The sequence below is a fragment of the Pleurodeles waltl genome, chromosome 4_1, assembly GCF_031143425.1.
Source record: "Pleurodeles waltl isolate 20211129_DDA chromosome 4_1, aPleWal1.hap1.20221129, whole genome shotgun sequence".
NCBI lineage: Eukaryota > Metazoa > Chordata > Amphibia > Caudata > Salamandridae > Pleurodeles > Pleurodeles waltl.
The window spans coordinates 45,896,185-45,909,271 of NC_090442.1; the positions used below are offsets into that span (position 1 = coordinate 45,896,185).

The window sequence follows — 13,087 nt, forward strand, 5'->3', positions numbered from 1 at the left end:
AGCTTGAAATACACAATAATTCAAAAATTTTTTAGTTTAGGAAGAAGGAAAAGGTCTCTTGCACTGTGTGAGGACCAGGGCCAGATCCTGGAAGCTGCACTATTGTCTGGAATACAGATAGTAAGGCGAGAGAAAATCCACCACAACTCATGATAATGCACCAATCTTCCACCAAATGCTTGAACCAGCCCCAGGAAGGTTTTGGAAAGTGGCAAAGATAACTTATTGAACAGCAAGGTAAAGACAGGAATTGGCATTTTAGCTGATCCAGTATGAACAGGAGAGTAATGTGAAGAGTGTGAATGGAGTTACCTTTGTTATACACTTCCTCAAGATTTACCATTATTATATGTTTCTTGAAGACTTACCTTTATTATATATTTCTTGAAGTCTTACCTTTATTATATGGTTCCTGAAGAGTTACGTTTGTTATATACTTCTTAAAAGCTTCCTTTGCTATATACTTCCTGAAGAGTTAACTATGTGAGACACTTCCTGAAACATTTCTTTTTCTATAATCTGTTCTTGTTTAAATTAAATCTTGACCATGTGCATCTTCTTAAAGCTGTAACTGTAGCATGTGGGTGTTCTGTGAGCGCCCTTCCTTTACTTAGTTACTCTGTAAACACTGATAAATCACCTCCCTTTCTAACTAAGATGTGACATGTTCATCAGAACCTTTAGTTAAATATCTGTGTATGGCAAAATATCCCTTGGTAACGTTCAAAGATAGCAAAGAAGAAACTTCTTTTACAACCAGTTACATATTGTATGTTCACATTCTGTTACATCTCCAGTAAGTGATTTAAAATTTCTTTACATCCAACAGGAAACAAGCTTTGAATGCACAAAATGATTGTGAATAATGACAATGATTTTGGGGAGAAGTGATGAGCTCTAATATACAGGAAGACATCAGCTTAATCTAAGTCTGAGGACCCTGAACATAAACTGATGGATCCAGGAAGAAACACTGAAGAGCAATTCAGTGAATGTGAGAGACTGAGCTGTGCACATGCATGCCACAAGTCGAAGAACTGACCTCTAGAAAGTCAAAGCAACAACACTGACAAATCACCTCTAATGTAAAAATGTGTCCAACACAAGCTTTGATCATGAGGTTTGTATGATATTGGTAGAGCAGTGCTCTTCTTCCTAATATGATACAAAACCAGCATTTAGTGCTCCAGATGTATTGCAAACTCTTTCTGTCCAAACCACAGAAACCAGAGAAAAGTAAAATGGAGTGAAGCCAGACAACTAAAGGGGGAAGAAGAGAATTTCTGCTGTCTAAAATACAGAGCACTATCCTAATTTTCACCTACAAGAAGGAAGACAAATCTTTACTCACAAGCATGCAAAACCATTATAAAACCTTAAGCTACAGTCACCCACAAAGAAGCCTAACTCATATTATGAATGTGGCAGGTATTTAATGAGTATTGTATTTTATTGTTAAATTGGAAACAAAGCGTCCAATATGCTCACATGAATGTGAGAATAACACAAGTGACTTATCAACAATGTTTACCCTTCAGGAAACGCAGTCGTGGGATGTAGACAAGTACATACCTGACGCAGAGACACTAACTAAGAAAGAAGTATCAGACACATGCAGTGAGAGTTTTAGTTTGCCATCACCACTAAAGCGCCGTCACAGAACACACACACGGGAAACACCATACCATTGCACTGAATGTGTGAAGAGCTTTAGTCTGTTATCACACCTCCAAAGACATCAGCGAATACACACTAGGGAAAAACCATATAATTGCAATGAATGTGTGAAGAGCTTTAGTCAGTTATCACACCTCCAAAGACATCAGCGAATACACACTGGGGAAAAACCATATGACTGCAGTGAATGCGTGAAGAGTTTTAGTCAGTTATCACACCTCCAGGTACATCAGCGAACACACACAGGGGAAAAGCCATACCATTGCAGTGAGTGTGTGAAGAGCTTTAGTTGGTTATTAACCCTACAAGAACATCAGCGAACACACACTGGAGAAAAACCATACCATTGCCGTGAATGTGGAAAGAACTTTCGTCGGTTATCACACCTCCAAGTACATCAGCGAACACACACCGGGGAAAAGCCATACCATTGCAATGAATGTGGAAGTAATTTTAGTCAATGTTCAACATTAAGGTATCATCAGCGAACACACACAGGAGAGAAACCATACCATTGCAATGAATGTGTGAAGAGCTTCATTTGCTTATCGAGCCTCCAAAGACATAATCAAACACACAATGGGGAAAAACTGTACCATTGTAATGGATGCGTGAAAAGCTTCAGTTGTTTATCAAAACTCCAAGAGCATCATCGAACGCATACTGAGGAAAAACTATACCATTGCAATAAGTGTGTGAAGAGCTTCAGTTGCTTATCAAACCTCCAAAGACATCATCAAACACACAATGGGGAAAAACCGTACCATTGCAATGAATGTGCGAAGAGCTTCAGTCAGTTGTCACACCTCCAAAGGCATCAGCGAACACACACAGGGGAAAAACCATACAACTGTAGTGAATGCGTGAAGAGCTTTAGTCAGATATCACACCTCCAAATACATCAAAGAACACACACAGGAGAAAAACCATACCATTGCAATGAATGCAGAAGTACTTTTAGTGAATCTTCAACATTAAGGAAACATCAGCGAACACACACAGGAGAGAAACCATACAATTGCAATGAATGTGTGAAGAGCTTCAGTCAGTTATCAGTTTTGCGAAAACATCTGCAAACACATAGAGGGGAGAAACCATACAATTGCAGTGAATGTGTGAAGAGCTTCAATTGTTTATCAAACCTTCAAATACATCAACGAACACACACTGGGGAAAAACCATACCATTGCAATGTGTGTGTGAAGAGCTTCAGTTGCTTACCAAACCTCCAAAGACATCAACGAACACACACTGGGGAAAAACCGTACTATTGCAATGAATGTGTGAAGAGCTTCAGTCAGTTATCACATCTGCAAAAACATCAGCAAACACACACTGGGGAAAAAACATACAATTGTAGTGACTGTGTAAAGAGCTTCAGTCAGTCATCACAACTCCAAAGGCATCAGCGATCACACTTAGGGGAAGAGCCATTTAATTGCACTGACTGTGTGAAGAGCTTTTGTCGATTATCAAATCCACAAAGCCATCAGCAAATTAGAGAAGATGATAAAGTTACAATTATGTGGGACATAGAAATAACAGATAATAAAAAGCTGATGTCAGAAGATCTGATTAGCAAGAATGAAGAAAAACACAGATGTTTGTAGAATTAAAAAAGTGTCTGTTCTCAGTGATTACTCATTTCTCTACACAGAAGAAAAATTACAATATTTACCTGGCAACATCTTGGGAAATTAGCACAAGGTGGATTGTTGGGTTTTAATTTGGTGAAATAGAATTATAAAGAAACATTTCCAAGGGTTTGATATTTTTGGTGGACCAAAAAAATTAAGATAAACAACAGGGATATAAAAATGAATGTATTTGTTTTTGTGAATAGGTAAACCAAAAAACCTCAAATGTTTGATTATTTGTTTGTCCCTGGTTCTTCGGAAAACAGCTGTTATCTGATATGTTTGTCAAGTTGGTGTGAGATACTGTCATCAGGTTATTTTAGCAGCTTTTTATGGGCATGTTATTTTAGCCATAGGCCTAGAGCTTGTGTCCTTTAGCCTAGTAATAATTCATTTTGTTTTTCTTAACAGAGGCTCCGCTGATTCTGAATTTCTTTTTATCTGTTGTACTTTTAGCCCAGAAACTGTTTTCATTCTTTTTAGTCTGACATTTCATTCCCTGCTCTGCTCAACGCTGTACACAATATTGTTTTGGTACAAAGTGGAACGTGGGCGATCAGAACAATGAACATTAGAAGTTTCAATTAAAAAAGAAGAGAAACTTCCACAACACAAACCACAATTTAAAAAGAAGAAGGTGGCAGCTATTTCTGCATGAAATGCCACGCAAGATGAAAGAGAGAGATTCTCGCACAACTAGAGTACCAGGATGTAATTGAGCCTGTGTCTCACCAGTGAACAATCTATTTACCGTTGCGAAACCGGACAAGTCATATAGAATAGTCTTAGATTACATACATTTAAACAGTCATATATGCACATTTGCTATCCAAAATGCACATAGCGCAGCACTCATTAACAATATAGTGAACAAAAATGCAAAACAATGTTGGATATTTCCAGCCGATTCTACTGCCAAAATGTAGCACTTGAAAGTAGGGATTTAACTGCATTTAGCGATTCAGGTCTGCAGAAAAATGTAGACTCCCACAGGGGTATAAGAACAGACCTGGGCTGTTTTCAGCATGTGTAACATCCATTTTACACAACATTGACCCTGAGGCATTGACTCTGTCGACGACATCTACATTACCGATGATGCTCTCATCCACCACCTAAAATGGGTGGTCCAGATTGTTTTGGCTTTTGCCAAATTCGGCTACAAATTCAACTTTAATAAAACAAAAAGTGCTTTTCTCAGTGTCCTATTTTTGGGATACGAGTTAGCAGATGAAGGCTATAGCCTGGTGCCCCACATTCTAGAAAAGTGCGCACAAATGCAACCACCAAATACAATAAAAAAGGTCCAGACTTTATTGGGCTTTTTAAACTTTAGCAGGATTTACATTCCAAATTATGCACAACACATTAAACCATTATATGATTTAATATGCCCTGACTTTTCAAGCAAATATTGGACAGTCGAACACACATGCATTCTCAGCTTTACAATAAGACATGCTTGCAGCAAAACACTTATATACAAGAAAGTGTAATTGATGGTGCCGTCAGCTTCACCTATGTAACATTTAATGAGGGTGATAACGGACGGCCACAACGATCAGCTGAGGCTCGAACTGTTATTAATTATGCAATTGTGACTTTCCACTGGGAACAAGTCTCAGCTTTTGTGTCAAGGGGCATTCAGGGACACCATGGCTTTGTTAGAAGTCCAACTCCATTTTTCGTCCCTCTACCATCCCGAGGGTAACAGTGTAGTGGAACAGAGGAATCAAGACTTAAAGCAGTTCTTAACAGCAAAAGTATTAGGCACAGGTTGTAGTTGGCTTAGTCACCTGTATGGAGTCCAGTGAGCACTTAATAATATGCCCAGAAGGTACCTGGGAGGGCACACCCAATATGAGGTGCTGTTTGGGACACAAATGTGTGTTTCAGATCTTGAAGGCGGCAGGCACAAATTCGTTTGACATAAATGAACATGTCACTGTCTTGCAAGAATTACAACAGTTCAGTGATGAAAACATGTCTGCCTGTGCCGCCTCCTTGGGACTAAGGGATGCACCAATAACATCTACTGGCTGGATTCTGAAAGCTGGGGATCTAGTGCAAGAAAAGATTGCTGTGAAAAAGGAGTTTGGTCCTTCATATTGTGCACCAGTACCAGTCCTGGGAATACACAGTACCAGAACTATTCTACCACCTCTGCCTGGTTCAAAGGAAAACTACTTTGTCTCTGTTGATAATGTCAAGTTACACCATGTGGCTGATGCTACACAGCAGACCTAGTGGACTCCTGGCTAGTTCCTGAATCCCTCTCACTACAGACCAGGAAGTTTCTTCCACAGGTTTTGAACAGCAATGCTGACACTTCGCCGAGCTTGGGGAGGGTGGAAAATGACCTTTCATTAGTAACACTGTCTTCATCTGTGACAAGAAATGACCCAAATAATGATCAATACTACTCAAATGCAACTCAAGTTGATGAAATAGTCTACTATGAACCACCAAGGGAGACTTCTACTAGTTCTCCTCTTCCTTACATGGCTCCAGCTTTTGCACTAACTGCTTCTCGATATTTTGCCAATCGAGATGACTCCTTCCCTGATTCAACTACTTCTTCTGCAACACCATTGTCAAGAGCATCTACGTTGCTAAATTGGTTCAAAATTAACTATTTTGTAGATCCATGGAACTATCTGTGGCTTTTACTAACTTTACTTGCCTTTCGCCTTTAGATTGGGTTTGTCATCATCTTTTTCTTTCTCATGCATAATTATCTTCCTGAATGCTCTGCAGTCAAACTGGTGGATGAGTTCCTGAAACCCAATTTTTCCTCACATAATGTCTGTTGAGACGTGTCCCTATTGAACATTTCAGCTATACCAGTCCTGATGGAATTGTCTGGGATAAAGTATCTTTTGATATATTTGGTCCACTGGAGGTTCTTCAAATTCCATATGTTTTCAAACTTTCTTTAAATGGTGTAATAACACTTGGAGTTATTCTAAATGATTGGAATGTAAGCCAGTTTATGCTATGCTTTCTGAGCTAGAGTACTTTAATGTATTTGAAAGTGAAGATATTTACCAAACAAAAGAAAATTATGGAGATATGTTCTGTTATAATTATTATGAACATCCTTTTATTCATAAAGCAAGCACCCGGAAGATTGTTTTCAATTATACACAATAGGAACATTGTCCTACCCGACAATTGGGGAGTTCTAAAACATATATGGAAAAGTTAACACATTTTCTGTGTATAATTTTCAAGATGATGCCTCCTATCATTTTAAAGTGCCCCTAAACGAAATGCACAATGTATTGTAAACTGACACAAAATTAATTTATTCTGATTCGTTTGTTTCCCGGTTGGCTTTAGAAGGCTATGAATATTGGATGAAGTTGATTGACTCAAAGAGTATTTGGGGAACTAAAAAATGGCAAATACAGGGAAGGGAAGCTTTAGAGCATGCCTGATACCCTCATAAATTATACTTTCAAATGACAAAGTGCAACAGACAAGTTGCTTAGGCTTGGCAAGAATTAAAAAATTGAATGGGCCCGGTATCCCTACTCCTGCAAAATGTTATAAATGGCAAAAATACATTAATGCAACTGAAGAACAGCACGATAGGTGGGTCCAAAATGGAACATTTAACACAACACTTTCAAGTACTGGCAAGTGGTTATTGTCCCCAGTGGACATAAATGGTTGTCATGTGCGTTTTGTAAACTCCAAAGGGGGTTTTAGAGTGAACAGACGAGTCCCTCGCTATGTGTCATCAGAACATTCAGGTATAGGGACAACATACAGTGTAGAAAAATTATGCCAGCAATAGTTCAAATTTTCTTCACTAGATGTTGTAAAAGATCACCTCAGTCGCATGACAAATTATACAGACTTGCAAGATTTCCTGTTAGGCCCCAGAAGACAACATAAAAAGAGCTTCTTATATGCTGTTTACGACGAAATGTGGAAACAAGATGCTGCTGCCCGGTTACGGTAAATAGATGAGGCAAATTTACAGAATGCATTAGCCGTTGTAGATAATGAGATTAACACCTTGTCTGACCGCATATACACTCTTAACATCATCATTTCTTCTGCTATAGACAGTATGCAAACTGACATGTCATCTTTACAACATGGACAGATCAATTTACATCCATTATGCAGATGGGTTGGACACTAAAGACATTGAAAAATGGTTGCATTCCATGGCATTACATCAGGGCTAAAGACCTGTTTGCTACATTTAATTTGAAGCAACAAGAAGTAATGGCTAAAAAAAAAGATGCTAAACATCGAAAAGTTGCCTTTTACTGTGGCGGAAATACCATCTGCAGTCTGGTTAATTCATGAGGTTATCAATCTGCCTACTTCAACACTCCATTTCACATTCTGCTTGAAACACATTCCTGTAGGCAGATATGAAAGGCTAGGAGATAGTTACATTCATGAAGTGTGAGAGCTACCCTTCTCGTACAAATGCTTTGATGGCATGAAAGAGGTCTTTCTTAGCGGCCGCGAATGCAAGATTATTGTCAGCCATTCAATGATTTGCTAACAGCTTTTCCTGCACGGAGCGAATTTGGCTTGTTATCTGAAGGGAGTTCATGTCCCTTTAAATTGACCAGCATTGCAGTTGCTCTCCAATGAAAGTTATGTACTTCTAAACAGCGCAAGCTATTGTGGGGTGCGAGCCAGAATTCCCTAGGTAGTTTTGGTCTCCAAAATTGTAATTTATTGCTTTAACGCCCTTTCCCCCATGCAACAGAAGAAGGTATTTGGCTTCATATTGCTACTTCTAATGTAAATTTTGACAAGCTGAGCAGACTAAAAGCTGTATTGTTTCAGAAACATGTAGCGCTGACATCTGCCCGTGAGACCTAAATGCTCCAAGTAGCAAGGTCATCCACGGAAAAACAGCCCCTTTTTTAATACAAACTTTCCAAGATACTTTGGTGAACATGAGACAAATTTTCAATGAATCTAATACTGCCAGGATTATATGTTTCTTTAAGGCTGTTGGTTCTGGGTTCATCAGCACCTTTTCATCTATATTTAGCATAATATCGTTAGCCATTCACTCCACATTTTCAGGTGTGTTCGGGGGATTCCCAATTACTTTGGCCTTAATTAGTGGCATTCTGCTGTTGCTATTTTTGTTTTTTACAATGGCTGCCCCCTCACAACAAGGAGGACTGATGGCGCTTCCACCAGCGCAACTCTGTTGTGAGCACTTGATGCAATATTCTGGAGCACCAGTCCTTGAGGAACTGGAGTGCAACTGGTCTCTGTCATTTAGACCGGTACTAGACTGTGTGCAGCCTGTGTTTCATTGCCTTTGGTGCCTTTTGAATGTACACTACAATTGTGTAATTCTGTGCGACGCTTACTTTTACTGGACGCTGATCTGTTGATGCTCTCACTAAGGACTCATTACCAGACATGCGTGTTGAGAGTGCGTTTGCTACAGGAAGCCTCCTATGAGCCACCCTTTGTGTATCAAGTGGCTTTTGGTACTTTAACATCTGGCACTACACGAAATGCTGCCACCTTGGGTGAAGCTGAGGCTTTGGAACAAGAGTGCTCTTTGGTTTTCCTTGGCACCGATTTGGTTGCATTGACATCTGCCGAAGTGGGATCTTTCCTTGATTCAATTGTCCTGGATATAATTGGCTAATTTCAAAATGACAATGACTTTTAAATATGATATTTGGCTTTTAACAATAACATTGTTACATTTTAAATGTTTTTAATTTGGCCTGCTTCAGTGTGCTTTGCTTGTCAACTTGGACATTTATATATATATATATATCGAGATATATATATATTTTAGCTTATTTTTTAATGTAGTACAAATTGGATTAACCTCTGCACTTTGAACCGACAAGGGGAGTGTGTTGAGAGGTTATTTTAGCAGCTTTCTATCAGTCTGTTATTTTAACCACAGGCCCACAGCTTGTGCCCTTTAGCCTAGTAATATTTCATTTTAATTTATTTTAATTTCTGAGTGGAGGCCTCTTTCTGTGGTGATGTTCTTCTTTCTTTTTAACTATTATACTTTTAGCCCAGAATTTTTTTTCATTGCTTTTAGTCTGACATTTCATTCTGTGCTCTGCTCAAGGCTGCACACTATATTGTTGTTGGTACAAAGTGGAACACCACAATCTCTGCCATTTCATGGGAACATAAGTGCTCTTACGTTAGGGCAGTCTTCTTAGAACACCAGCTGTTTTATTATAAAACATCTCTTTGCACCCTATTCGTTACAGGGACAATTCCAGCCAGTAATTGCCACCTCATGCTGTCTGCTGAGACCTGACCTCTTTTCCTCCAACATGGGAGAGGACACTCTATAGACAAACAGCCCTCTTTGCTACTATTGCATTCAGGTATAGGGAATGGTGTCTTCCCAGGCATCCTGAAAAGCGGATTAGGGCAAGCACTGCTGTGCTCTCATATAGTACTTTAGTGGCATGGGTAGGAATTCCAACATTTAGCATTGTGACACTATGGTGGGACTTTTTTATATGTTTCACTTTCTTTGTCACTGCTCTGCTATTATTATGTTTCATTCACCTAATCATTGCAGTACAGGCCATTTTATCTAGAATGCAGTTTATTCAATAACATTAATTGAACCAATTCCTGCTTCTGTTTGTCTTTGCATGTGTGAGACAAATGTAACTGAAAGAAAAGAATGAGATCTGTTCTACCATGATTTCTCTTGAGAAATCAGAAGGTCATGCACACGGCTGCCACAAATGGGCACTAATTTTGAGTGCTGGTGAGGTAGTGCTCACTGGCCGGAAGGGTTAGGTCGACAGTTGTCACGAGGTGTGGGATTGGACTCAGTTCCCCACAATCTGGTGCTGCTGCTGCCTGAATCCAGCAGTCGCATTGGTATGAGAGCCAACACAACAATACGGATACAGCAGTCAGTAGGCTAGATCTATGTCCAGAAGTCTGGGATAAGGTCTCTTTCAGAACTTACACTGTTACTTGCCATAATGCGCACATCACATCTACTGAGCCAGAGTTCTGTCTATCCTGACATGTTTGGTATTGAAGGGTTTATGTAACAATGACAGTCAAGACTCCCAGAACATCACTAAAGAAAGACACCTCCTAGCCACAAAGCTACCTGTCCTGCACAACACGGCAGGGACTACTCAGATTTGTTATTTGAGTGATAGGATACCTGTCCATTGCTTTCACTTCATATGTACAGAGTTAGGAGGTAGACACAGTCACTGTGACGCCTAGTTGCTGTGAAGCCAAGGCCAGTTTGCCACCAGTTATATACTGAGCTGCATTTGTCAATGTACTGGTGCCTTTAAATGAAAATAACAGTCATTGTTTTTTTACAAAGCTAGTATGAGAATCTATAAATAGGTAATATTGTTCCTCCTAACATCAGATGATCTGAATGTTCAGTAGTAATTGACGAAAAGTACGAAACAAACAAACTTGAGAGGAATTGTCTAAGTTGCTGAGTTTTATATAAAAAAGTGACTTCATTAGCCTAACAATTCATGTCAGGCATTGGGTGGAGGATGCTGCTGCGTTTCCGCAGGTTATTTATTGGTGTGACAAACTATGGAATTCTTTTAGTTAGTCTGTATATCTTTGAATGTTTAATCAAACATATACTATGTTTTAGATGTGTGATGTATCTTATACTTTTGACACAACAGTTCACAGTGTTTACGAGATAACTACTTAATGTTAAAATGCATTTTTGTCATTGATGTTTTCTTCTGTATTAGTAATTTATCAATTTCATGGAATATACATCAATTCTAAAAAAGATTGTGATTGACTCATTCGCTTACATTCTGTAAGCTCTCCTGTGATTTTCTTATTTATGAACTGAGATTGTTTGAAATGTACATCATGCATTGGGGTTCCATTTATTGAGTACTCCAAGATATTTTGCTTTGGATCGCCTGGTATTTAAACTGCACAATTCATCTTTTGAAATACCCCTTCTGACAGGTCTAAACCTTCCTTTTAAATTATAGTAAGTCACCTCATTGTCTCTAAAGGCAGGGTGCAGAAATGTAAAAGTAGCACATGTAGAAATTAATATTGAACATCTCCTTACAATGAAACACTTGTTGCCATAGGCAATCATTGGGCTGCATTGGTACATGCTAAATGTGGATTGGTAGATGATAGAAAAAATACTTCTGACACTGTTTTACTAACAAATGTTTTCTTCAGCATTTTACACATACTGTTGTTTACAACCATCCAGCTGCAGTGGAACAAGTGAAGGCATACCTAAATGCAACCATAATAACTGTGACTTACCCTCTCCCTCCACTCATCCCCACCTTGATGCTCTAGTGAGGTCATGTGGTGAATTAAGCGCTTTGCAACACACACCAGTACCCCCTGGGAAGGTGTCAGCGGATGGATTGGATGAGCACACATTAGTTGGGCCGATAGGAACTTAGAGAGCTCCTCCAGTATCAGGCAGATAGCCAAGAGGTATCTGGGAAATGGCAGCTACCAGGATTCTTAAGAGAGCAGCCAGATGAAGGGCGCCAACTGGTGTTATGGGCTCTAAGCACATTATTAATCTCTGCAGTGATTTTTGTCCACTGCAAAGATGTCTTAGAGTTTTCAATGCCACTCCAATACGTCCAGCAGTGTTCTTTTGTTCCAGCTGGTCAAGAGGCCATGGGTTGTGACCCCCAGAGCCATTGGCAATTGCTTGGAGTGAGTAGATCCTAATGGGATCCTTGTCGCTGACTCAACAGGACCAGAACAGTGTTCCAGGGGGATGCGTATATCAAAAGCTCTGAATAGGTCATCTAGGACCGCGTCCTAGAATCCCACCAGCTCAGGGCAGTGCCAAAGCAGCAGTTATATTAGAATCCCAGTCAATAATTTACTCAGAAGTCCTGTACCAGTATGTTAGGAGCTTGTATTGTGTTTCGTGAGGACAGACATCTGTTGCAAAAGTACACGCTGTCATGGAAGAGTTCCCAATCCTTAACATGCCACAACTGTCCCAGTTCTGCCTCCCAGCACTATTAGCCTGGAGGTGTGGGTAGGGAGGGCTCAATGAGAAATCAATAATGCTTGGAAATAAGTGAGCAGTCGTGGGGTCCATCTTTCAACCATTTTTCCACAATCTTCGTCGGTCTTGAAGCGCTGGTCGTCATTGATGGATAGAGGAACGAGTACTGTAGCTGGGCATATGCTAAGGGCCCTGAGCTCTCTGCAAGTCTTCAAAGGAGAGAAAATATTGTTTTTTGAAAAGTGAGTCCATTATAAGGCATCTGCCTTCCTTCCATTGTGCTACGGCAGCGGAGCTCTGGGCCAGAGGGAAGTCTGAGTTGTAGATGATAGGCATAAACAGCGAGGGAAAAATTGTAAACCCTGACTTGCCTGCGACATGTCCCATACAGCCAGTGTTGCTCTCATGACGAGGGAGGAGTATAGACCTCAGCTTCTGTGCGCCTTCCAAATCCATTGAACTTGCCAGAAGTGGGTAGCATCAGTGATGCGGTCCGCAAAGTACCATTGTTCCAGCTTTTCCTTTTTGCCCCATTCTATTAAGCAGCGAAGCTGGGGAGCTTGGTAGTATAATAGTAAATAAGGAAATGCTAGTTCAGTTTGTTTTGCCACACAAAGGAGTTTAACAGCTTTTGGAGTTGCTTGAACAGTTTGCGTGGTAAGGGGGAGGGCTATGGTGTGGCCAAGGGGGGAGGGGCCTCATTTTTATCCCAGCCAGGCATCCCAGCCACAAGCAGTGCTTGTTGTGCCATTTTTGGAACTGCGCTTCAGGG

At 40.0% G+C, this 13,087-nt stretch overlaps 1 protein-coding gene across 1 annotated transcript in view; it reads left to right on the forward strand.

Moving 5' to 3' along the window:
* Window positions 1–13,087, forward strand: part of LOC138286969 (zinc finger protein 208-like) — a 183,059-nt gene that overhangs the window by 10,313 nt on the left and 159,659 nt on the right. Inside the window, exon 2 of the mRNA XM_069227338.1 lies at window positions 830–3,284. Coding sequence (XP_069083439.1) covers window positions 1,524–3,284 — 1,761 coding nt within the window. The 5' untranslated portion in view covers window positions 830–1,523. The remainder of the gene's footprint in view (window positions 1–829; window positions 3,285–13,087) is intronic.